General features: G+C 51.6%; 11 protein-coding genes across 11 annotated transcripts; 6 read left to right on the top strand and 5 right to left on the bottom strand.

Moving 5' to 3' along the window:
* Nucleotides 1-2,275: 2,275 nt before the first annotated feature.
* On the bottom strand, nucleotides 2,276-4,132 carry COCMIDRAFT_8874 (uncharacterized protein; the record flags this gene model as incomplete). The annotated part of the gene is made up of 1 exon (XM_007693872.1): nucleotides 2,276-4,132. One exon carries the CDS (start codon nucleotides 4,130-4,132, stop codon nucleotides 2,276-2,278), a length of 1,857 nt encoding a protein of 618 aa, XP_007692062.1.
* Nucleotides 4,133-5,392: 1,260 nt separating this feature from the next.
* Nucleotides 5,393-6,804, bottom strand: COCMIDRAFT_106261 (uncharacterized protein; the record flags this gene model as incomplete). The annotated part of the gene is made up of 2 exons (XM_007693885.1): nucleotides 5,393-6,570; nucleotides 6,633-6,804. 2 exons carry the CDS (start codon nucleotides 6,802-6,804, stop codon nucleotides 5,393-5,395), a joined length of 1,350 nt encoding a protein of 449 aa, XP_007692075.1.
* Nucleotides 6,805-7,375: 571 nt separating this feature from the next.
* On the bottom strand, nucleotides 7,376-8,847 carry COCMIDRAFT_8872 (uncharacterized protein; the record flags this gene model as incomplete). Its single annotated transcript, XM_007693871.1, has 2 exons — nucleotides 7,376-8,729; nucleotides 8,780-8,847. 2 exons carry the CDS (start codon nucleotides 8,845-8,847, stop codon nucleotides 7,376-7,378), a joined length of 1,422 nt encoding a protein of 473 aa, XP_007692061.1.
* A 655-nt stretch (nucleotides 8,848-9,502) lies between these two features.
* On the top strand, nucleotides 9,503-10,861 carry COCMIDRAFT_106231 (uncharacterized protein; the record flags this gene model as incomplete). The annotated part of the gene is made up of 2 exons (XM_007693884.1): nucleotides 9,503-10,457; nucleotides 10,512-10,861. 2 exons carry the CDS (start codon nucleotides 9,503-9,505, stop codon nucleotides 10,859-10,861), a joined length of 1,305 nt encoding a protein of 434 aa, XP_007692074.1.
* A 684-nt stretch (nucleotides 10,862-11,545) lies between these two features.
* Nucleotides 11,546-13,217, top strand: COCMIDRAFT_40411 (uncharacterized protein; the record flags this gene model as incomplete). Its single annotated transcript, XM_007693879.1, has 3 exons — nucleotides 11,546-11,764; nucleotides 11,831-12,464; nucleotides 12,517-13,217. 3 exons carry the CDS (start codon nucleotides 11,546-11,548, stop codon nucleotides 13,215-13,217), a joined length of 1,554 nt encoding a protein of 517 aa, XP_007692069.1.
* Nucleotides 13,218-13,647: 430 nt separating this feature from the next.
* On the top strand, nucleotides 13,648-14,285 carry COCMIDRAFT_40410 (uncharacterized protein; the record flags this gene model as incomplete). Its single annotated transcript, XM_007693878.1, has 3 exons — nucleotides 13,648-13,708; nucleotides 13,793-13,995; nucleotides 14,025-14,285. The coding sequence occupies 3 exons, from the start codon at nucleotides 13,648-13,650 to the stop codon at nucleotides 14,283-14,285; spliced, it is 525 nt and encodes a 174-aa protein (XP_007692068.1).
* A 1,093-nt stretch (nucleotides 14,286-15,378) lies between these two features.
* COCMIDRAFT_106246 (uncharacterized protein) lies at nucleotides 15,379-16,113 on the top strand (the record flags this gene model as incomplete). Its single annotated transcript, XM_007693883.1, has 4 exons — nucleotides 15,379-15,526; nucleotides 15,595-15,839; nucleotides 15,902-15,967; nucleotides 16,021-16,113. The coding sequence occupies 4 exons, from the start codon at nucleotides 15,379-15,381 to the stop codon at nucleotides 16,111-16,113; spliced, it is 552 nt and encodes a 183-aa protein (XP_007692073.1).
* A 771-nt stretch (nucleotides 16,114-16,884) lies between these two features.
* COCMIDRAFT_106229 (uncharacterized protein) lies at nucleotides 16,885-18,184 on the bottom strand (the record flags this gene model as incomplete). Its single annotated transcript, XM_007693882.1, has 3 exons — nucleotides 16,885-17,549; nucleotides 17,607-17,920; nucleotides 18,162-18,184. 3 exons carry the CDS (start codon nucleotides 18,182-18,184, stop codon nucleotides 16,885-16,887), a joined length of 1,002 nt encoding a protein of 333 aa, XP_007692072.1.
* Nucleotides 18,185-18,622: 438 nt separating this feature from the next.
* On the top strand, nucleotides 18,623-20,075 carry COCMIDRAFT_8867 (uncharacterized protein; the record flags this gene model as incomplete). The annotated part of the gene is made up of 2 exons (XM_007693870.1): nucleotides 18,623-18,807; nucleotides 18,857-20,075. 2 exons carry the CDS (start codon nucleotides 18,623-18,625, stop codon nucleotides 20,073-20,075), a joined length of 1,404 nt encoding a protein of 467 aa, XP_007692060.1.
* A 434-nt stretch (nucleotides 20,076-20,509) lies between these two features.
* Nucleotides 20,510-21,822, top strand: COCMIDRAFT_106258 (uncharacterized protein; the record flags this gene model as incomplete). Its single annotated transcript, XM_007693881.1, has 3 exons — nucleotides 20,510-20,737; nucleotides 20,811-21,563; nucleotides 21,712-21,822. 3 exons carry the CDS (start codon nucleotides 20,510-20,512, stop codon nucleotides 21,820-21,822), a joined length of 1,092 nt encoding a protein of 363 aa, XP_007692071.1.
* Nucleotides 21,776-23,507, bottom strand: COCMIDRAFT_29800 (uncharacterized protein; the record flags this gene model as incomplete). The annotated part of the gene is made up of 3 exons (XM_007693874.1): nucleotides 21,776-22,771; nucleotides 22,812-23,402; nucleotides 23,451-23,507. The coding sequence occupies 3 exons, from the start codon at nucleotides 23,505-23,507 to the stop codon at nucleotides 21,776-21,778; spliced, it is 1,644 nt and encodes a 547-aa protein (XP_007692064.1).
* Nucleotides 23,508-24,840: the final 1,333 nt, after the last annotated feature.

The following is a 24,840-nucleotide window of genomic DNA, read 5'->3' as shown; positions in this document are numbered from 1 at the left end:
CTCATTTTGTAACTGTCAACGAAGAAAAAGCATCGGCTAGGTTCTTGCACCCACCCACCCCCCACACATCGTTGTTTTTACCTTATCGTGTATCTGTGTGTTTTTTTTTTGATACCTCTCTCTCTATTACATTGGAAACCGTTTGGGGGCTCCCGTACTTACTACATACTCATACTTACTTTACTACTTTGTCTTCCATCTTGTCTGGTCTGTGTGTGTGTGTGTGTGTGTGTACGTGCAAGGAGAAAGCTTTGTGACAATTTCCCCTCCTTTGTTTTTTGTTCTTTTCCAACTACAACTTTTCCCAAAGCGGAACGTTAGCATTGTTGGGGTTGAGATTGTGATGGAGAGCGGGGTGGGCGATGGTAGAGGGGGGGGAAGGTTTGATACAGTCATATCCCTTTTTTTTCTTCTTTTCTCCATGTGCAGAACATGTAGATATACAGATATACACATATGTATATGAGTTAGTTCGTATACATGTATATTACCTTGTCCTTTTTTTTTCCCGTTTTTTTTCTTGCGCTGCCTAGAAAGGGAAAGACATATGTGGGTTGTTTTGAATTGAGATTGGGAGATGGATAAGGGAACGTTCAGGACTAGCTGGGGGGTTAGGAGAATCGAAAATTGTAATCAACGGTTTTTTTGGGGGGGCGGGGACAGGGACAGGGACGGGGGGGGGAGAGGGAAAACATGGATGAATTGTGAATGTGTACGTGTGACACGTAGGAGGGGACGATGTATTGTCGTGTTTCTGTTTTCTGTTTTTTTTGCTTTTTTTGCTTCTTCTTGTTTAAACAAACGTGTATGGCGGCGTTTTAGCGGGCGTGATGTGTGTATGTGGGGTTATGCGTATGGGACGGATGCATGACATGGCATGATGAGGCTGAGAGTATGCATGTGATGGCGAGAGAAAAGAAAAGGTGGTGGGCTTTACTGGCCTTGTTTTTCTTTTTTTTGGGTCCTTGTTCGGTGTGTTGGTTTTCGCGTACCTTGCATTGCATGGTCGGGCTTGCTTGTGTGAGACAGGGGGTATGGGGGTAAAAGGAGGGCGGGGGACATGCATGGCAGGTGTAAGATGGTGTAACACGTGATGTAAACGTGACACGAGTTTCAAGTGTTGTATTTTTTTGCTTTTCCTTGCGGAGAGAAGGGAGGAGGAGGGGAGAAGATGGTAATTCAGGATTAGAATAGGATGCGTGTGATAAAATATCCTCCACAGCGTGCTGAGGGCGTGTAGTAGATGTTATAGGGCGGCAAGTTGGTGAGAATTATAGCTGGATGCCATTTTGCATTTGGTCAAGATGGACTAACAGCCCTATTTTTGAGATGCTTGAGTCCCCTTGCAGAATACCATTGCACCTCTTCCTCCGAAACCGTGAATCAATATCACATTATTGCATGCCACTCTCACACAAAGCACCCCCACGCACACAAGTCGACAAAAAGGTGTCTGCACACTCCTACCTGCATCATTCACGCACAACAAATGTATTGACACTTTCTTCCCGCTGTTTCATTTATGCAGTACAACGTGCTACACACATGCATGCACGCCATGTTGTTTACTTTCCGCCCCACATATGTTGTGTATATACGTTGCATGTGGCAAGGTACGTATGCAAGTTACGAATATGAATATGCTCGTATCTAAGGAAACAGTTACTGGTACATGTGTCAAAGGGGCAAGGTATGCATGTGTGCCTATATCGAATTCGGTGTCTTCTCTGTATCGTTTTTTTTGCAGGTAATTTGGGAGTTCGAACTGCCGACACCCCATGGGGCGCTGGATTGGAGAATACGTAGTAAGGCAGGAACTGGATGGTAGTAGCTATATTTGCTAAGGTACGAATTTATACCGCCGAAGGCTATATGTAGTCCTGTCCTTGATAATGAACTCTGCTTCCTATGAAAGAGGGTAATAGCGAGTGGACCTCATTGATCCTGCATGTTCTGGAATGGTAGCGATAGATTTGCTATAAATTTTCCTTCTGAATCAGGCAATTCTGCAACGTCAGACCTTACGGCTTGTTATAGCAGGATCAAGACGAGCTCGACTATCAAGCTGTGTAACATGCACATCGTCATGAAACTGCTGGTAAGAGAGGATCAAGGGGTGTGAATAAAGGCTGTGAGCAAGGTGGTTGGAAATAGGGTCGTAACTAGTGTGTGTCAACACCGCAAGCCGCAGTATACTTCTTGTTCTATCAGAAGCTCAGCAACAGCGAGATGGTCACCATCGAACGCTGCATTGAGTAGAAACCATTGTCTATTGTCAAACCGGCTTTTCCTGTTTCCTGCTACGCAGAAGCTCCACCACCGCCTCATGACCTTCAGCTGAAGCCGCGCGGAGTGCGGTTTGATAGTATCCATCTCCTACGTCAACGTCGGCAACTTTGTCCAGTAGTAACTTTACCACTGCCTCGTGGCCTTTCTCTGAAGCCGCGTAGAGTAGAGATCTATAGGCACCCTCTATATTAATTTTAGCGCCTCTTTCTAGTAGTAGCCTTACTACTGCCTCGTGGCCTCTAGCTGAAGCTGCGTGGAGTGGAGATCTATAGGCACCCTCTATGTTAATTTTAGCGCCTCTTTCTAGTAGTAGCTTCACTACTGCCTCATGGCCTATAGCTGAAGCTGCGTGGAGTGCGGTAGCGTAGAATTCATTCCCTGCATTGATGATACTGTTTCGTAGCAGCTCAAAGTCTTCTATGTGGCCTCCCTTTGACATCATGGATAGGACAATGTTCAAGTCTTCATCCCGTATATCCACATCGGCAGTTTCTTCCAGCAAATTTCTGAACATCTCCCCAAATATCTCACTGAGAACGTCCTGCAAAACCTTCAACGCCTCCTTTGTGAGTTTGAATTCATGTTCGCATGTCTGAAAAAGACAGATTATGATGTCTCTTCCACTTGTCTTGTTTCTTGCAGCGGCTTTGATAATTCTATCTGTGACTGTGATCTCACTTCCGCGTTTCTGAATAAGAAAGTTCATGATATCTTGCCCATTTTCCTGATTTTCGGCAGCAGCTTTGATCATAGCCTCTGATAGTGATACCTCGAGACCTCGCCGCATCAGAAAATGTTGGACTGCCTTCGCATCAGACATTCGGACAAGCTCTAAGAAGGATAGAGAATTCCGAAACGTAAGATCCTCTAAAAACATTGGCATTGTCTCATAAGAAACATCTGACCGTCCGAACAAGAACAACGAAGTGTCGCGAATGACTGTCTGGAGGTCTTTCGTATAGGTCGGGCGTAGGCTATCGGTGTCGCAAGCGTCTGAAGATATACCCAGTAAGGCGTATATTTTATCTCGTGGGTCGCTTGCATTGCTTTCTCTGAACTTGAGTAAAAGGTTGTACAAGTCTCTGCTTTCACACCACCAGGTCTCTTCCCGCAAGTGGCCAGGCATAATGTCCAAGACAGCTTGACAATGGCGTTCTGGCTTGATTCCTATGAGCGACGGAGCAAGGGCGAAGATATGTGCTTTGACAGACTTGATGCCGCACCAGACACTTGCTTTCTTCACATTGGCTATTTCCTGTAAGATCCAGACTCTTCGAAACCATGGTCGGCTCAAGAGCAGGTCTAAGCCTTGACGTGGCTCAAAATATGGATTCTGAGGAACCGATCGCCAGAACTTGGCCCACTGTGCCAGGTCCCAGTGTCTATGCGCATACATCAAACTGTATTCTTCGAGTTGTCGAAGAGAGTCCATAAGGACATTGGTTTCCGCCGTGGGTTGACCTAGCCAGACAACCACCTCCTCCGCGTGCGAATAAATCTTGCACATTTGTTGAACTTGATGTCCTCGTTCTATTTCGTTGTCTTGATCGATACAAATAGCATCGACCCAGAATACCCTATCTACATCTTCTGAACGAAGATGTCGAAGGGCTGAGTACAGATTTTCAGTAACATCAAGTGTCTTCCCGTTGACTGTCACAGTCGATGTCTTATTTGTACCGCCCCAGGTATACGATAAAGCATTGTACGGAATAGTATCTGTACCATCGAGATAGGCTTGGTATAGCATACACTCAATGGTCGACCCTCTCCCTCGTAGTAACTGTAGAAGCCGGAATGCGGGACGCTCAAGATCGATCGGTTCGTAAACATAGATGTCCATCTGTACCCGCCACTAGAATAACTTGTCATTAGCTAGAGGGTCTAAGGCTAAGAGGCTGCAAGCTGGGCTACCTGTTTCTGATAGGATAGAGCTACAGAGTTCAACTAGGGCAGTAGAAAGAAGAGATACGCGAAGCTCATAAATAACAAGAGTAGGTGTTACTTGTGTTTCGATCAATGTTAGTTGGGAAGCACTTTGTATGCTGAATGGAACAAAGCAGAAGCATAGCGGAATAGCAAAGGTGAAGGTTTCAGCTGCTGTATGGGGCAGTGCAAGGCTGAATCTCTGCCACACTCCGCCCACCAAAGCCTCGACTTGAATCTTGGCATTCTGTATTGTGTCATGCTCGCCGTGTGAGGCCTGCCCATCTCGTCCTCTAGACGCCACATGAGTTATCATATTCTTCTTCAATGTCACGATACTTTGAACTGGAGGCCTAGCAAGGTCAACCCTCGGGCTAACGAAGCTACAGTCACGTGCGTCAAGTGCATAGTCATATCCGAACCTTGGGTAACTCCCCAAGGATTCGTGTCAGTTGACTCTGACTGATATGTTTTGGGCCTACCTGCGAAGCATCTCACATTAAATGAGCTAAAGTAGCATTTAACGGCTGCTTAGCGTATGTATCAGTTGCAACGTGATCGAGAAATACAAGGACGTGATGGGTCGAATAAGGAATCAAAGGCGGGACTGCGGGGCTAGTTAAATGGCGGCGCGACGGTCTGTCTCTTGGACATATGTTTTTGTATTAGCCGCAGTTGCCTATTACAATACTATTCGGAGTTCCACGATAGCTGCGCTAGAGGCTTATTGCACACGTCAGTTTGTCACAAACGGCCTGGTGCGTATTATTGAGGCGTGCTTCGAATCTGCGCACGTACCTACAACATCTGAGCCAGCACACATCACATTACAAGTACATTTGAATGAACAAAGTATAAGCCAGAGGCGGGTATGGAGGCCCGTCGTTACTCTGAATTATGTAGTCTCCGTTTGAACGGGTAGACTTGTTAACTAATCTTATGCTGCGTGCAGAAACGCAGTTCATCATCTCCGTATCACACTCTTACACTGGGTATCATCCTCATCCTGACCATGGTTGAAGGGTCAAGTAGATGATATGCAAAACAACGCCTTTTGAACAACCGGACCCCGTCGAGCCCCAGGCTCGATGCTATGCCGTTGAAGACAAATAACTTTTTTTCGAAGTGGTATCATAACGTCGTGTTGAAACTTCCCAAACGCGGAACAAAAAGAAATCTAGTAGCGGTATATGTCGCTCTTGAAAGGACCCTCGACAGGGAGACCGAGGTACTCAGCCTGGACGTCAGTGAGCTTGGAGAGCTCGACGTTGACGTGGGCCAAGTGAAGAAGAGCAACCTGCTCGTCGAGGATCTTGGGCAGAACGTAGACACCGACGTCGAGCTTGCCGGTCTTGCCGAACTCGACATACTTGTTGCCAAAAGCCTCGTCAGATGCCTTGTAAAGCATGATCTGAGCGAGGACCTGGTTGGTGAAAGAGCAGGACATGACGAAAGAAGAGTGGCCAGTGGCGCATCCCAAGTTGACGAGACGACCTTCGGCGAGGAGGATGATGTGGCGTCCGTTCTTCATCAGGTAGCGGTCAACCTGGGGCTTGATGCTGGTGACTGACTTGGCGTTGGCCTTGAGCCAGGCAACATCGATTTCGATATCGAAGTGACCAATGTTGCAGACAATGGCGTCGTTGGGCATAACCTCGAAGTGAGCGCCAGTCAGAATGTCACGGCAACCAGTGGTGGTGACGAAAATTTGACCCTGAGGAGCAGCCTTCTCCATTGTGGTGACCTGGAAGCCGGAGACGGCAGCCTGGAGGGCGTTGATGGGATCAATCTCAGTGACGATGACACGGGCACCCATGCTGTGGAGTGCCTGGGCGCAACCCTTGCCGACATCACCGAAACCGGCAACAACGGCGACCTTGCCAGCAATCATGACATCGGTGGCACGCTTGATACCATCGACAAGCGACTCACGGCAACCGTACAAGTTGTCGAACTTGGACTTTGTGACGGAGTCGTTGACGTTGATGGCGGGAACGAGGAGACCGTTGCCCTTGAGCATACGGTAGAGGTGGTGGACACCGGTGGTGGTCTCCTCGGATACACCGTAGCAGTCCTTGAGCATCTCAGGGTACTTCTTGTGGACAAGGGCGGTAAGGTCACCACCGTCGTCGAGGATCAAGTTCAGGCTCTTGCCATCCTTGAAAGCGGTGAGTTGTTGCTCAAGGCACCACTCGTACTCCTCCTCAGTCTCGCCCTTCCAGGCGAAGACGGGCACACCGGCGGCGGCGATGGCGGCAGCGGCGTGGTCCTGGGTGGAGAAAATGTTGCACGAAGTCCAGGTGAGCTCAGCACCGAGGAACTTGAGAGTCTCGATGAGAACGGCAGTCTGGATGGCTGTAATGCGTGTTAGCAAGAAAATTTCCTTTGATCGTGGCAAATCTGCAGAGGCAACCTACTCATGTGCAGACATCCAGCAATGCGGGCACCCTTCAAGGGCTGGTCCTCAGCATACTTGCGGCGGGTCTCCATCAGACCAGGCATCTCGTTCTCAGCGAGTTCAATCTCACGGCGACCGAAGGCCGCGAGACTGATGTCAGCAACCTTGAACTTGTGGGCTGGGGCAGACATGATGAAGGTTGTGTGTGGTGAATTGGGGGGAGAATTGAGAAGGAAAGGGTAGAGAGAAGAGGGAGGGAGGTAGAGAAGGGATGGGAGAGGATGAAGAGAATAAGAGAGCGGCGTCGAGGAGGAGAAAAGTGGGAGAAGATAGCCCCGCGCTCTAACACCTGTTGACGCTAGTGGACCCTTGGACTGCGCCGTATCGGCACATGGAGTTGGACGGGCCTGAGACACGTCGACCCCTCCACAGTCGATAGGCGCAAATCTGCTAGCATGCACGTCTGACCATACAGGTGCTGCGCATGAATCATGTCAATTCAGTATCTAAACGCCCTATCCATGAACAAAATGTCTTCATAAACTCCGAGCAGAGCGCGCGGGCAAGCTGCACTCTGTTCGCTGCGGGGCATGAAACCGCACCCACTTGGTCCAACACCGCCGACGCGCTATGCTCTAGACTAATGCAGTAAGCATCCTCACTAGGACCGAATCTCACCGACACTACTGTACCAAATTCGGTAGGAGATCAATCAGTACTCTCCATTTTGTCGCTACAGGTACAACCAGCCACTCGTTCCACTCACGTGTAGTGAGGCACTTGTCCCTTGTCGCCCTCTGAGCCTGCCGCCAGCGGCGAGACGCTATTGTCAATCTTTTTGCCAAGCATCTTGAAGTGCGGCTTCAGCGGCTCCCAGCTCTCTGCGTTGTAACCTTCCTGAATCTTTCGGCACTTCTTTAGGCCCCAGTCTGTTACACCAATCATCAGGCAGCTTTCGAACATAAACGCCATGCTACCCTCGCCGACTTTATTCGGCTGCAGCTCAACATTCGATGCTTTCTCGTGAGTAGCAGCGTCAGGGCCGTGGCCCGACATGACATTATGTAGAGATGCGCCGGCTGGCTGAAAACCTCCTCCAGTCTTGGCGTCGTACTGGCCGCCAATAAGGCCCATAAACTCCGACATGGTGTTTCGGTGGTACCATGGCGGTCGGAATGTATTTTCAGCAACCAACCACCGAGGCGGGAAGATTACAAAGTCCGCAACTGCGGTTCCTGCATGGTCCGAGGGCGCGGTAAGAACAGTGAAGATGGATGGATCTGGGTGATCGTATGAAATGCTCCCTATTGTGTTGAAGCGACCGAGGTCGTACTTGTATGGATAGTAAAGGCCATGCCACGCCACGACATCGAATGGCGTATGCTTTTGTTTTGCAGCATAAAGGTGGCCAGCAAACTTTGCGAGGATTTGCCACTCTGTCTCTGTGTCTTCGTCGAAGTCGGCCACTGGCGCCTGGAAATCTCGCGCATTCGCAAGGCAATTGGAGCCTATAGGCCCAAGCTCAGGGAGAGTGAAGTGTCCCTGATACAGCTCTAGAATGTATCCTCGCACAGGGCCTTGAGGAAGCGTGACACGGTATCGAATACCACGCGGTATGACACAGATCTCGTTGGGGCGTACAACAAGACGGCCCAGCTCGGTCTGAATATCCAGCACACCGTGCTGGGCGACAATGAGAAAATCACCATCAGCCGAGTAGAATGCTTCATTGGCCTCCATGTCCTTTCCTGCAGCATAAATAAAGTATCCGACTCCCGACTTCATTGTGGGGTCACCGGCACCAGCCACCAGGTGCAGAGAGTGCACCCAGTCTACCGTCTCGTCGAGGTCGAAGGGATCCCATCGGAGCTGGTTTGGGATATAGTGTATCCGCTCCCATGGTTTGTTCTCGGGGTTTGTGTTGAATGTTGTCGATTCACGGGGCTCAAAATTACTGTGGCCGCAAGATGGCAAGATACGATAGAGCCATGATTGCTGGTTCTCGTGTCTAGGGGCTGTGAAGGCAGTTCCAGAGAGCTTCTCGGCGTAGAGGCCGTACGGGGGCTTTTGTGGTGAGTTTGCAGCGATAGGGAGCGCGCCCTCTACTGCTTCGGACCTGGGATGCCGTTAGCTTGTACTAAGCGGGGCAGCACTGAGAGTCCCTACTCATGGTACGAGTTGAAGCCGTTCTGGTATCGGTACTTTTCCTTGAAAGCGAACTGCGTAGACGGCATCGCGAGAGGGGGATTGATTGTTCAACTTTGCTTCTGTCGGAAAGTAAGAGACTACGTACGCGTCGACCCGGCGGCACGCTACCACAGCGGTCTTCTTGAATCTATGTACAACGGCCCCACGGAAGTAGCGAAGGAAGCATCGAGCAGCCCCTCGGCCATGGCTATGCTGCACGATGCGGCAATGAACGGCTTTTGATCCCGTTGCCTATGGCATCATAAGACCAAAGCGGAGCAGTGGTGGGCCATGGAGAGCCTTCACATCGGCTTACCCCACAGCCCACAGGCGGCGGGGCATCCAACATGGCGATCCGCAGGCAAATGACGGAATCTTTCCGAGCCCGCCTGCCCGCCCCCATCCCGATCCCGTCACAAGCCGACAGCGGACCAGAAGCACGGCACCCACGAATGCGAAGAAGAGGGTCTTCATGCGGTTGACATCCTGACTTTGCCAATGTGCAAGGTATCCTTGCAGGCCTGCGCATGGAAACTCCGACAGCTCAATTGCATAATATCCTCGCGAGGCTCTCGAGGCAGTACGATAAGTACTACACCTGCGCATTGGAGCTGACCTGTAGAGTAGTCAGCACCGCATGCTGGGTACTGCATTTAATCGTCCCCGCTATCCGAGCAAAACACCAACATCACACATCCAGCCATGGCTTCACTGCGGTCTTGGTTTGCCATACCTCGGGGCTCGCACTTTTCACTAGCCAACATTCCGTTTGGCATCATTTCGACTGCCTCGTCAACAAAACCACGAGTCGCAGTTGCCATTGGAGACCATGCCCTAGATCTTGAGGCCTTTGCAGCCGGCAATGGCTTCTCGGCCCTCTCTGTCATTCAGCCTCATCAGGCTGTCTTCTCAGAGCCCTCATTGAATGCATTCGCTGCACTCGGCCGCCCCGTCCATTCCGTCGTTCGCAAGTACATACAGGGCGTGTTTTCCAAGGACACCACCTACCCAGGTGTCCTTCAGAACAATACTGCCCTTCAAAAGCAGGCTCTGTTACCCCTCAAAGAGATTCGTGCCCACCTCCCCTTCAAGATTGGCGACTACACCGACTTCTTTGCGGGTCTGAACCATGCCTACAACTGCGGTGTTATATTCCGAGGCCCAGAAGAGGCTCTGCAACCAAACTATAAGCATCTGCCAGTCGGTTATCATGGCCGAGCATCCTCAGTCGTACCTTCAGGAACCCCAATTCGACGGCCCAACGGCCAGATATTGTTGAACCCTACGGCAGAGAAACGGGTACCTACATTCAGCCCATGTAGGAAGCTGGATATGGAGCTCGAGCTCGGAGCTTTTGTATGTGGCTCAAACGAGCAAGGAACGCCAATACCAATTGAAAAGGCCGAAGAAAACCTGTTCGGTGTGGTGCTCATGAACGACTGGTCAGCTAGAGATATCCAAGCATGGGAGTACGTGCCGTTGGGACCCTTCAATGCAAAGAACTTTGGCACAACCATCAGTACGTGGGTCGTGCTCGCTGATGCATTGGAGCCATTCAAGACAAAGGGGCTCGAGAACGACGCTGAAGTACTACCCTATCTGAGGGAGAAGAGTGACAAGACTGTCTATGATATCAATCTTCAAATCGACCTCAAGAGTATGTTTGTCACTTCCGGACACTTTGAGACCAAGCTTGACTAACACATCCCAGCGTCATCTGGCAGCAATGCTACGGTTTCCAGAGTCAACGGTCGAAACTTACTTTGGTCCTTTCCACAAATGTTGACACACCACAGCGTCAACGGGTGCCCCTTCCAGCCAGGTGATTTGCTGGGCTCTGGCACCATTAGTGGTACCACTCCAGCTGAATATGGAAGCTTCTTAGAGCAGAGCAACAACGGCAAAGATTCTATCGCAGTTCAAGAAGAGAAGAGAACATTCCTCGAGGATGGTGATGAGGTTACTATTCGAGGTGTATGCGGCAATGATGAAGAAGCTCTTGTTGGGTTTGGCGAATGCGTGGGCCGTATTGAACCTGCCTTGAAATTGGAGTTTGCGTAGAGACCTCTTTGGGGAACCTAGCTTATGTTCCGTCCCTGTCTCCAACTAGTAGAGCCATTGCGAGGCCTGCGTATAAGGAAACCTTCCGTATCTATCTTGTTCTAAAACATACGCAACAGAGCGTGTGTGTGTGTGTGTGTGTGAGTAAGCAGTGTACTGCACCTAAGCAGGGATGCTGTAAGTCGGGCATGGTACGTGGGTCAAGTCGTTGTATGTCGAGGCATATATCGGTTCCCTTCTTGGCAGTTGTCCCAAAAATCACGTCTCAAGCTGCTAAGCATTAGCTTCCAATACTTGTCGTCAAGGTGTGTGCAGGAAATCTTCCTGATCTAGTTAGTGTATGATGACCTCACCCTACATCGCGCCTCCCCGCACTTTCCGTGCGGCCCTATTCCGCCTTGACCAACATGATCGTCTGCCTAGCTTGACGATTGGTGTAACAACTCCATGTTCCCGGACTACTGGAGCGTAACTAAACTGAAAACCTTGTCCAGTCAGATAAAGGATTGTGTTGCCGAGGCTAGGGTGTGGTCCTGTCCAAGTCTGAGGCCTCGCTGGATGTCGGCGAGCTCTATCTTATAGGTATTGCTGCAAGCTATAATTCATGACCTTCGTGTCATAAACTTCGCGAGTTCCCTTCTTTTCCTCTTCTATTTCTCTCACACATTGAGTTTGGCTGCAACCATGACAATCCCTATCTACGTAGCCGGCGTTGCAGTGCTGGGATACTTCTTGTATAGATTATTCTATGGAACCGACAAACCACACATCAAAGGCCTGCCTGAAGTTCCTGGACTTCCCTTGCTTGGAAGCTTGTACGAACTTGGCACGAACCATCCAAAGGTAGCACAGCAATGGGCGAAGAAGTATGGCCCTGTCTTCCAGGTGAGAATGGGAAACAAGGTAAGCACGGATCCTTAGCATGAGCATCATTCATCTCAAGAATAGAGAATCTGACGAAGACCCCAGAGAATCGTATTTGCAAACTCGTTCGACTCCATTCGTCACCTCTGGATCGTAAACCAAGCAGCCATGATTTCACGGCCTATGCTCCATACCTTCCATAAAGTTGTCTCCTCCTCACAAGGTTTCACGATTGGAACCTCCCCGTGGGACGATTCCTGCAAAGCTCGCCGTAAGGCAGCTGCGACAGCCCTGAATCGACCTGCTGTACAGTCATACATGCCCCTCATCGACCTCGAATCGACCGTCTCTATCAAGGAACTTCTCCAGGACAGCAAAGGGGGAGAAATCGATCTCGATCCCCGAGCATATTGGCAACGATACGCTTTGAACACGTCTTTGACACTGAACTATGGATACCGTATTGATGGCAACAAGAACGCGCCACTACTTAAGGAGATTGTCGATGTCGAGAGGGGCATAGGATCACTCAGATCGACAAGCAACAACTGGCAAGACTACATTCCGTTGCTACGGCTGATTCCAAGTAAAAACAACGAGGCTGAACACTTCCGAAAGAGGCGAGACGTATACATGGACAAGCTGCTCAGCATATTGGAAGAGAAGATCAAGAACGGCACAGACAAGCCATGTATTACCGGCAACATCCTTAAGGATCCTGAGGCAAAGCTAAACAGAGGTAAGACCTTTTCTATATCTCTACACCAGTCATTTACTAACACACCCACCAGCTGAAATCACCTCTATCGGCCTCTCCATGGTCTCCGCAGGCCTCGACACCGTCCCCGGCAACCTGATCATGGGCATCGCCTACCTAGCGACCCCCAAAGGTCAAACGATCCAACAACGCGCATACGAGGAAATCATGAAAGTGTACCCCAACAACGACGCCTGGGAGCGCTGCCTGGACGAAGAACGCGTGCCCTACATCACGGCCTTGTACAAAGAAATCCTGCGCTACTGGATCGTCATCCCCATCTCCCTGCCCCGCGTTTCAATCAAAGACATTGAATGGAACGGCACCGTCATTCCGGCGGGAACCACCTTTTACATGAACGCCTACGCCGGCAACTACGACCCATCTCACTTCACCAACCCGGAGACTTTCGATCCAGAGCGCTACCTCAACGTCCCCGATGGCGCAGGAACACCGCACTACGGGTACGGCGCTGGCTCGCGCATGTGCGTGGGCTCTCACTTGGCGAACCGTGAGCTGTTTACTGCGTTTGTCCGACTGATTTCTGCGTTTGAATTTACGCCGCCGGTTGATCCGAGGGATGAGCCTGTTCTGGATTGTCTGGAGGCGAATGCTCTGCCGACGAGTTTGACAATGGAGCCAAAATATTTCAAGGTGGGGTTCAAGCCGAGGAATAGGGAATTGCTGGATAAGTGGATTAGGGAGAGTGAGGAGAGGACGAAGGATTTGAAGTAAGGGGCGCGTGGGATTTAGTGGCAGTGATATGATGTTTAAGGTGTTGAGAGCAGGTCGTCGGTGTATCATGTGTGAGGCATTGAATCGCCTGTCATTGAGTATTTACCTTGGTAGACTCGAGCATAGTCAGTTTTATCATGTCTTTTTGTGTTTTCGTGTCTTGGAGCGTACTGTCCAATCTAATGAGCAGTTGTATCTGTTGCCTGCCACTACCGCATTCTCTTTGGAAAGCACGACTCCCTCGTTGCTTCTCACTCTCTCTCACAACATTGTTCACCTAAGCCACCCGTCATACCAGGAAGGAGCCTGTGGGCGACTTAAATGCGCAATCATTCTCCAAAGCAATGTCCATCATCATCATCATCATTGTTTTCTCTTTCTTCTTCCCCCATTAATCATTAAAGCAACAACGACAAACTAGCCAGACAAAATGTTGCCTGACCTTAACGGCTTCAACAAGTCCATTCTAGCTATCCCGGTTCACTTCATCAGTAAGCAAACGCTCGCTCTCGTATACATACATACATGTATACATACATACTAGACCTTCATTATCACGATGCTGACACTTCCAGTCTCGATGATGCCTTACGCCGTTGCTCGCGTCATTGCTACCAGAGGTAGGCTGCCTATCCAAAACATCGGCAATCTACGTGCTCAGGATACAAGAGCGCAGTTGGAGCAGCGTGTTCCTGCAGAGTCGTATGCCAGGTACATGCGTACGCGTGGCTGTTACCACTCTGGGATGGAGGCAAGTCTTGAGCAAGGTTTGCATACGGTTGTGTCAGTTATCTAATCAGGTGGCAGATTTTTCCCCTCTTTGTTGCAGCAGTGGTCGTGGGCAATATGGCTGGGCTGCCACAGGATATGCTCAACACCTTTGCGGTTTCGTCTGTTGCCTTTCGGGCTGCTTGCACGATGAGTTGTTTGCTCACGGTTACTTCGGAGGCTTTGTATGTTCGCGGCGGGCTCTGGGTCATGGGTGTTTGGATGTGCTTGGTTATCTTTGTTGAAGCTGCAGTGGCCATGAGTGACGGAAAGACAAAAGAGGTGCACAGGGTGATGTGAGATGGAACAAGCAGACAAGGAGATGGTGCACATGGCGAGAGAGGAGAACATGGGGAGACGCGCAATAGCAGTGGTGTCAATCATGTCTGCCTTGGAGCAATGACAACCGTGTCCAGTTGAGGATGCACCGGCGTTGTCTTGCACGAAACATTGTTGCCTAAGGCGACTGTGCGACGTTGCTACAAATGGACAATTTCGGGATGTTTTGGTCGCCTTGGGTAGCGGCAGGTGGTTTCACAATAGCGCCATGGAGCCGGCGAAACTGGTGGGACAGGTGTGGCGGCCTCGGTAACGAGTGTGCCAGGGCGGGCATGGAAACAACGAGGCCGTCAAAAAGCGTTGCAATATGCGTCGTGGCCGTGAAGTGCTCTCGCAGACAGGAATGCGGCGTCAGTGAATAGTGTAGTGCGGATAGCTGTGGGTCCTGGAGCTCACGCAATCCTGGGGCGGGTGAGGAGATCGGCCAAGCAGAGGCCAATGGCTGCCTGGACTGCCGCTCTGGACATTCAGGAGAGGCCAAACGTGTCAAGATGCGAGCAAGTGCATAAGAGCAGTTCCAAGAATGTAAAGGAGACGCTCGCCTCTCACCGCAAGTCCTTGAACCCGCGCAGATAAGCGATCGCTGATAGTTGTCACGTGCCGACGGTAGTGGCACTTACCAGCTTACGAACAGTGCCCAGCCTTCGCCGCGCTTTCCACCACATCTCTTCAACGCAGCCCTTCCTGTGCATCAATTAGAGTACATCCACATCCACCCGCCCCATCCCCGAATACCACCGACTCTCAACAACGTAGCCGTAAGTCGTCCCTCGCCGCCTTGTTTTTTCCTGTGATTGCTTTGTTCTACCCTACATCGCCTCCTCCGAGGCCAGCTTTCCTTCGGGCTGCGACTTGGGTTGGCAACAGGCCACGCCCCCCCCCAGTGCCTCTCTGCGCCAGCGAGGACCACGCCCGTCGTGGCATGCCCTTTCCGCCCATGACGCCATGGCTCTCTTCTCATCACTGTCCTGACAATTAGCGCCACAGGTTCGAGAGTCTATACACCGCCTTCCCACTCACCCTCCTCACACTCGCACATCCACCCACCGCAGTCATGGGTCTCACATTCTCCAAGCTCTTCGACAAGCTATGGGGAAAGAAGGAGATGCGTATTCTCATGGTCGGTCTCGACGCTGCCGGAAAGACCACGATTCTCTACAAGCTCAAGTTGGGTGAAATCGTCACCACCATCCCAACCATTGGTATGTTGCGCTGCATACGGCCACCATTGCGAAGGGCAGTGCGCTGACTCTTGTGCCCCCTTTTCCAGGCTTCAACGTCGAGACTGTCGAGTACAAGAACATCCAGTTCACCGTGTGGGATGTCGGCGGCCAGGACAAGATCCGTCCTCTGTGGAGGCATTACTTCCAGAACACCCAAGGTATCATCTTCGTCGTCGACAGCAACGATCGCGACCGTGTTGTCGAGGCGCGCGAGGAGCTCCAGCGCATGCTGAACGAGGACGAGCTCAGGGATGCTCTCCTCCTTGTCTTTGCCAACAAGCAGGATTTGCCTGTAAGCCTCCATCATCGCTCGCAAGTCTCGCAATTGCACAATGGCTAATCATTTCGTGACAGAACGCCATGAACGCTGCTGAAATCACCGACAAGCTTGGTCTCCACAGCCTCCGACAACGTGCCTGGGTAAGTTGCAAGCAGACCCACTTTGTTAGGGCGTCCCCACTAACCCGATGCAGTACATCCAGTCGACTTGCGCCACGTCTGGTGACGGTCTGTACGAGGGTCTCGAGTGGTTGAGCAACTCCCTCCGCAAGGCCGGTCACCAGTAAGTTCGCCCCTGGGGCGAGCTGTAATGTAGCGAGTCACGAAAAATGTCAAGTGCCTGTCCCTGCCCAGGCATCTCCATAACGAACGCGCGTCCCGCATGCCACGGACCCATGAAGTGTTATTTGCATTGGTGATGAAAATGTCAAATGGAAATGGTGGAGCGGAGCGGAGACTCTGGGTTTCTCTTGTCTGTGTCACCATTGGAGTTTTGTGAGTGCGTGTGTGGAATGGGGCTATGACATTGCGTTTCTAGGAGGGGTTATGGTTGGGGGACAAGAGTTGTTTGGTTGCTTTTTGCGTGGTACTATCAAATTTGAGCCTCTTCTTCCTAGTCGTTTGTCGTCGTCGTCGTCGTCGTCGTTGTGCCTTGCATATATCGTGTCATCTGATATTGGTTGTATCAAAAGATGAAGAAGAAGAAGAAGGAGGAGGAGGAGGAGGAGGAGAAGGAGAAGACAGAGGATGACAAAAAAGTTTCATTTGCTCTATGCTATTTCCAAAGGCTCACATTGCGGAAATGGTAAGGTAAGACATGCCAGAACGCCAATCGTCGTCGTCATCATCGTCATCCTCGCCTTTGACTCGGTTTTCGCGCTACATGTACAATGCAGAAATATGGACGGCCTCTTGTGGATTTGGGGGGAGGGGCCTCCATATCAAATGGGGCTACCCACATGCTTATTCGTTGGTCGATTGACGGATTCAAAAAGTAATTGTAGTTGTAGTAGTTGTAGTAGTAGTAGTAGTAGTAGTAGTAACAGACAGAACTATCTTCAAGACGCAGGCGGAGCATTCTCTTTGGCAGCAGTAATGGGAGGAAGCAGACCCTTCTCCGCCCAGAGGTCGACCAGCGGCTGCATGGGCTCAATCTCCTTGTCGCCGATGAGGTTGAAGAGCTTGCCGACGTTGATGAAGTGGATAAAGCATGTGTTGAGTTCCTTGTATGCACTCACGTTCCAGAAGGGTTCCAACCAGTGGCCGTGGTAGATGTGGGCGTAGCACCGCATCATCTGGCGGTAGATGCTCTTGATGTCGCCCTCGAAGGTTTCGGGGAAACCGGATGACTTGCCGAGCCATTCGCGTCCGGCCAGTTGGGATACGGGCTGGTTGAGGGACGTAGGTCCCGCAGGCTGTGGCGTCGAGTTGGGAGTCAGGGAGCCAGAGGCGTAGGTTGTCGTTCCAATCGAGATGGCGGTGGTGTCTGTAGGGAAGATGTTTGGGTCATTGATCTTGCCCACGATCCACTTTTGTACAAGGTTGATGTACTGGATGGCGGGGATCTTGATGGGCTTTTTGTTGTTGTCGAGCCAGGTATATGTGTGACCACTGGCCGACATGGTAGGGCAGACATCTGGGTTACAGATGGGCTTGCCTGTTCTGTCGTCGACTACCTTGATGACTTCAATCATTTGCTCCAGCAGTCTGTACTGCTCAACAACTAGTCACATGCTTTTAGCGCCATTTCCGGCCGAACCTCACACGTGGCAAAGCTTACCTTGATGAGCGAGCCATTCGCCCTCCTCGACAAGCTTGGGCTTTGCAGCCAGCGTCATGAAGTTGCCCTTGACAATCAAGTTGGAGTACTCCTCGCGGAAAAAGAAAGGCGGTCTGCGAGAGCCTGATGGCACGGACCCCTCGGATGGCGGGCCTTCGAACGACATGTTGGACGACAGAGCAGGCGAACCAGGCATAGGTGGTTGGTTTGGAGCGTGCTGAGAAGTTGGCGAAGCAGAGTATGAAGCCGTTGGTGACGAAGAGCCGCCTTTGCCTTGCTGGCCTTTGCTGGAGCGGCCGGCCAGTCCTTGGCGACTATCGGTGAAGTTGTTAGAAGACGGAAACACCTTTGAGGCCTCGGCGGGCGGGAATTGGAAGGTCAAAAGTGACCAAATCGCAGCTTCCCAGAGTGAGGCGGAGATGGCGAGATTGAAGCCGTACGAGGATATGCAGCAGATTTGCCTGAAACATACCAGGGAGGGGGAGTGTTTGGACTGTACTAGAGGAAAGGGAAGAGAGCACTCGAGCGAGGGCGAGCAAGTGCCAAGCAACTTACACGTTTGCGAAGAAAGAAGCCATTTGTTTGCGGGGTCCTGGCTATGGGCGTGCAGGGGCTGCAAGCGGCGAGACGAGAGCTATGGATGCACCTAGAGAGGGCCGGCTTGAGGAGTATGCAAGAGAATTGAAGGGGAAGAGGTGGTGATACGTCTCAAGCGGGCACGCTTTTTGGGCCCACTCGACACTCCCTTGGGCCTGCGTCGAGAAGGGGCGGGGCGCTATTGCCGCATCTGGTATAGCGCCCAGTACACGGCCTGCTGCTGGCGTCGTTGGGAACTTTGAAGCGGTGCAGCTGCTGCGTTCCAGTCCTCCGCCGTCCGTTGCTGTCCCATCATCACGTGTGGCATTTACTTGCCTTGTCCTTCACCGTCGCCCTGACACGCCCCGACACGTCTCGATACGCCCGTGTTTCTGCGCCTTGCAAACAACGCAACGCAGCCTTCGCCATTTGTCGCGACCATGTCCGACGCGGGCCACGATCCAACCCTGTCCGACGACGAGGCCAATGGCCATGCCACTCCTGCTGACGATGGCGAGGGAGGCACGCCGCTGAATACCGTCGAGGAGAATGGCCTTGACGACGACGACGATGACCTTTTTGGCGACGGCGGCGCGGACGATGACGCCGAGGGAGATGCGCAAGCGTACGTCGCGATAGAGAATAGTATGTGGCATTCAATTGACGTGTCACAGTGAACAGCGCAAGCTCGACGATGCCGAACTCGACTCCGGCGACGACGAAGGACGCACTGATCGCGTCAGGCAGGCAGAGGCTGTCGAGGAAGTCGAACAACAGACGTTCGCATACATGGATGCAGACCTGGCGCGCCATGCAGTCCCCGAGCCCACTGACAACGAACTCTACCTGCTCAAGATCCCGCGCTTCCTTTCCTTCGAGGATAAGGCCTTCGATCACAGGACATTCCAACCACCGACTACCGACCACCATTCCAAGGTCGGCGCGTCTGAACACTTCTCCGCTTACCACACTGCCATGACCACGATCCGATGGCGACACTCACCCTCGAATAACGCTGTCTTGCAGTCGAATGCTCGCATCCTAAGGTGGTCTGACGGTTCTTTTACCCTCCAACTCGCCAGCGATCCTACCGTGCAATTCGATATCGATGCCAACACGCTTGCGCCACCCCAGATAAACCCCAAGATTCCCACTCCCACAGCAGTCAGGGAAGACAAAACCGGCGCCAAGACGAACGCGAAGAAGGAGAGTTACACATATCTCGTGGCCCCTTACGAAGAGGCCAATGTTATGCGTGTGACCAACAAGCTCACTGCATCTCTAAACGTTGTGCCCGCCGCAAACACAAAAGATGCCGCATTGGAGAAGCTGCAAAACGATCTTGCAAAGGTGGCATCCAAGGGTCGGGACGATGCGGATCAGGCCATTTCTTTTATCAACGTAGACGAAGACCCCGAGCTACGCCGACAACGTGAAGAAGCCACATTCAAAGAGAAGCAGCGGCAACTGCGCGCCCGCGAGAAGCACGAAGCCCGCCAGGCCGAGCGCGCTAATCGCACCATGGGCCGCAGCAGTGGGCGAGCATCAGGAGGTGGACTTGATGTTGATGGACTTGAAGACCGCGCTCCTAGGAAACAACAACAGAGAAAAGGTGGCGGCTTACGGCGTGACTGGAGCGACGATGAAGATTATGGCGGCCCTCGGAGAAATCGTGAGGACGACTATGACGAGGAGGATGACTTCATCGCTGCTAGTGACGAGGAGCCAGAGATTGTCGAGGACGATGACGACCCAGATGAAGGCATTGCTCCAAGTCCGAAGAGAGCAAGGGGCGGGGCTGTTGCAGCAGATGACGACGACGATGATGATGAAGTTGTGGTTAGCCGGACAAAGCGGAGACGTGTGGTTGACGATGACGAGGACGAGGAGTAGGATGTTCCTTTGAGGCGATTATATTACGCATGCCAGAGCCAGAGCCAGAGCATAGTATCATTACTCAGCTGGTTCCGTATCTGGCTCTCAAAATTATTGGATACCAACATAGCCCGGAGTTTGAGTTTGTCTTTGGTGTACAAATACCTTTAGTATTACAAAGTATTTTTTGGCGAGAGAAATTGACATGTTTAGTCGCCGAGTCATGCTGTTTTGCAGAATGATGTTTGACTGACTCTTTCCAAGATAGTTTGAAGGATCGAGTCTTGTCGGATATCCGCTTTACTCACTTGCCTGATGTACACTAGTGTGATGCACTAATTCAGGTCCATGTATACTATATTTGAGTCACCCTACTATTACACTGACTACCCTTTTCAAAGATTTTGGGAGGGAAGACTTGAGCCAGATTTACCAACCCGTTTTCTTTCAAGATGGATTTCTCAGAAAAGCTGCACGTGGGCTGGATAGGCTTAGGGTCAATGGGTCTGGCAATGGCGGCGAATATCCAGAAACACATACAACAACATCCAGACGCTTATCCGCCGCTAAAATACTGGAATCGAACACTCTCACGAGGCAAACCGCTGGAAGAGCTCGGTGCCACGGCGTGTCCCACAATCGCAGATCTAGTCCAAACCTGCAATGTCATTTTCATATCTGTACATATTCCTTTCCCTCTCTTCTCTAGGGAGTACTCATCTTGCGTATAAAAACATAACTGAGGATCTCCAGGTCAGCGACGACACAGCCCTAACCACCCTGGCCACCACCATCCAATCCAGCGGCCCCCTCTCCCAAAAAATAATCATCGACACAACCACCGTCCACCCCTCCACCACCACAACAATATCCACTTCCTTCGCCCAGAAAAACGCTTCTTACATCTCTGCCCCCGTCTTCGGCGCCACCCCCGTCGCAACCGCAGGCCAGCTCCTCATCGCCGTCGCCGGACCCCCCGACGCTATTTCTCGTGTAGCGCCGCTGCTCAAAGGCGTCCTGGCACGCCGCGTACTCCATGTCGGCGATGAAGCCTCGCAAGCCATGTTACTCAAGACCACCAGCAACTTCGTCACAGCCGGCTTGATGACATTGCTGTCAGAAGCCCACATTCTAGCCGAGACGTCTGGACTCCCCTCTTCCACTCTCGAATCCCTCATTGAAGAAAATTTCGGCGCGTATGCACTCGGTGTGTCGCAGCGCCTAACATCTGGATCTTACCTTCCTACTGTGGGACAGGCGCCGGCGTCGGGGCTGGAGCTCGGGATCAAGGATGTGGGACATGGGGTTGCGGTTGCGAGGAAAAAGGGGGTCCAGTTGAGGATTGGGGAGATGTATCTTGAGGCTGCGGGGGAGGCGAGGGGGTATGTGGAGGAGAGGGGGCGGAGGGCGGATAGTAGTGCAGTGTATGGGGTTTTGAGGCAGAGGGCTGGGTTGGGGTTTGAGAGTGAGGTCGTTAGACGGAGGGATGGAGAGGGTAAGAAGGAGGTGGTGGTGGAGGATGTGCTACGGAAATAGGTACTGAGAATGAAAATGATGGAAGTGGGATACGCTTGGTAGCCATGTAGAGATGAAAAGCTCAATAGTGACCAACATGAAAGCGTGCATGACTCCCATTTCTGTACGCAATATCCAGCATGTAGTCTATCCAAATATAATCGACGCCTATGCAAAACCCCAACCTCTTATATATATATCCGCTACGCACCTTCGGCAGCCCTTCGCTCCGCCTCTACTTCCGCAATAACAACTTTGCGTACGCCTTGCCAACCCTCGGCCTTCTTGACATGGCTGACTCGCCTCGGCTTATCCTCGAGTCCCTTGAACTCATCCGGCAATACCTTCGCCTGGAAATACTCCTTCTGCTCCGGCAGCGCGAGCTCAACCGCGTTTGCAAACTTGGCTGGGTGCGCAGTCGCAAGCGCAATATGGTGTATGCTAGGAGGCTTCGCTACCTGTACCGAGCGCAGTGTCGCCGCAATACCAATAGCCGAGTGGGGGTCAAGGACGTAGTTCTTGGAAGATTCCGCGTTAAAGACGTACTTGATGGTCTCAATAGTCTCCTCATCGCTGACACGGTACGAGGAAAAGTCGGCCTTGGCAGCCTCTAGAATCTGCTTGTCTACTGCAAAACCATCCTGAGACTTGAGCTCGTTGAGCCAGTTCCGTACGTGGTCACCTGCTTGGCTTCTCCTTTGTGATACAGCATCCGAGTTTGTGCTGTATACGTCGTATGAGAGGAACCACAGCAGACGCTCAAAGTTTGATGAGACGAGAATGTCCATGGCTGGACTCAGCGTCTCCTTGACTCCGCCTTCGTGCGCCTTGGCACCGTCTGCTGGTATACCGCCCTCGGCCTCCTTGCCGTGCACAGGGTGCTTTTCGTACTTGCCGGTTTCCCAGAAGCGGTGCAGGATGTCGTTCTCGTTGGTGGCAATGACGAGCTTTTCAGCAGGCAGCCCCATGCGCTTCGCGAAGAAGCCAGCGAGAATGTCTCCAAAGTTGCCGGTTGGTACGACGAAGCGGACGGTGGAAGCGGGGAGGAAGGAGGATTTCTTGATGAGGTCAAAGTAAGCGTAGAAGTAGTAGGTGATTTGCGCAAGGATACGGGCCCAGTTAATGGAGTTTACGGCAGCGAGGCGGTGCGTCTTGTTGATTTCCGGGTCGGCGAAGAGGGCTTTTACAAAGTCCTGGTGCTGTTAGTAGTGTGTTGTAAGCTATCAACTTTGTACATACCTGGCAATCGTCGAAAGTGCCGTCTACGGCCAAGTTGTGGACATTGGCGTCAATGACGGTCGTCATCTGTGCTTCCTGGATGGGGCTAACCTTGCCGTGCGGGAACATGATGAAGACAGACACATCCTTCTTTCCACGCAAGCCGTAGATGGCTGCTGAACCAGTGTCACCGCTTGTAGCGCCAATGACAGTCAGATGCTCTCTATCGCGGCCCTCCTTGCCCTGGTTCTTGCGCACAAGGAAGTATTCGAACAGATTGCCGAGAAACTGCAGAGCAACATCCTTGAATGCAAATGTAGGCCCATGGAACAGCTCCAGCAAATGTATGTTCTTCTCTTTGTCGAGTGTAACGGTGGGGACGACGTCTTTTGCGCGGAAGGTGGAGTAGCTGCGGCGGATGATGTCTTTTAGGTCTGCAGATGGGATCTCTGAGGGGGAGATGTAGAGGGAGAAGATTTCAAAGGCGAGGTCTTCGAAGGAGAGGTCTTTCCACTTGGACGCCCAGTCTTCGGGAAGCGCGGGGATTTCTTCGGGGATGAACAGGCCACCGTCTGCAGCGAGGCCCTTGAGGACGACATCCTCAAATGAGAACTGCACATGTTAGCATGCGACTGCGCCCACAGTTTGCGCTGCCCTTACGTCGTAGGAGCCACCACGGGTGCTCAGGTAGCGCTGCGATGCTGTATGTGAAGACATGGTATTAAATATATGCAGTCGTCCAACAAACCAAAAAGTAGAAAGTCAAGATGCTGACTTGGGGACAATGTAGAGTCATGGTCCCCATGGGGAAAATTGTTGTTGTAGCTCCGGAATCGCTGACTGACTCAACCACTCAAATGCCCCGTCCCGTCAGCTTCCAGAACGCATGCACGAGGCATCTAGGCTGACGCATGATGAAAAGTTAGTTCTCTTGCCCCCGTCGCCTTTTCTTGAACGAACAAGGACTGTTTTCAGGGCCTTTGCGCTCTGATCACAGGCAGCCGCAGTCATTCCGCTGCCCCGCCACGCGCAAACCAAGCCCCCCGCCACATCTGTTCCTGCATCATGCGGCGATGTCGGCGCAACCACTCCATCCCAACAGAGAAAAGAATTTGCTCACCAATACTACAAGTCTGCTCGACGGATTATTCGAATGGTCGGTGGGCTGTTGTAAATAACTCTTCAAGCCCGTGTTTTCCATGGTGGGGTAATATATATGAAGTCGTTATAGGAACTCTCTGTAGTACTCAGTCTATGGTTGTCAAAACTATTAATAGGAAGGGTCTTCTTCTCAACCAACTATCCAAATTCATATAAGTGATGACATTGCCTGCCATCCGCAGGTTTTTTCAAAGGACAAGCATTAAGGGCACTACAATACCTGAAAGCAGTATAGTGAATGTGCTCCTTGACTCCATAGTTACTAAAATATGTAACACCGATAAACACAAGCACCAACAGAATCCTCCCATTTGCAACTGCAATCAAGCTCATCCTGAAAGTCCACAACTACCACCCTTGAGCAGCGCCAACAACCAAAAGTAACAAGAGGCCGCCTATTCGAAAGCCGCCGGTTGAACGCACACTTGTATAATCCCAGCGTCGCAGAACTCATTCATAAAAGCAATCGCGTTCCACACTACACACCTTACATAATACTCCCCCTTCCATCTCAACCCCGCGTCCTCCCCAAGCTCAAACGCGTGAACCGGTGAAGTTCAAAATACCCATTGAACCCAGTGCGCAGACGACGACCAAGATATCCCGCTGTCATCCCTAGGCGAAATGCTATGCGGAAGCCCCATACGGGCGGGTAGTGGAAGAGGCAACGCGCAAGGTTGGGGGATACGACGGCTAACATGGAAGATATGATGATTGATTTACTTGGGGATGAATAGCTAGCGGAAGAGACGGGAAGAGACGATGTTGTTGTTTATTCAAGTTTGGCGGTCGATAAGCACCGCGGGGGCGCGGTATTCACGTGATTGGGGTTTCCGCTAGTGTCCGGATGATAGTAGTGATGCGGAGTACATACGGTATGTGGAGTGCT

The sequence above is a fragment of the Bipolaris oryzae genome (genome assembly GCF_000523455.1).
Source record: "Bipolaris oryzae ATCC 44560 unplaced genomic scaffold scaffold_186, whole genome shotgun sequence".
Classification (NCBI taxonomy): domain Eukaryota; kingdom Fungi; phylum Ascomycota; class Dothideomycetes; order Pleosporales; family Pleosporaceae; genus Bipolaris; species Bipolaris oryzae.
The sequence above is the reverse complement of the archived record's forward strand: the minus strand, read 5'-3'. Positions and strand labels throughout refer to the sequence as shown.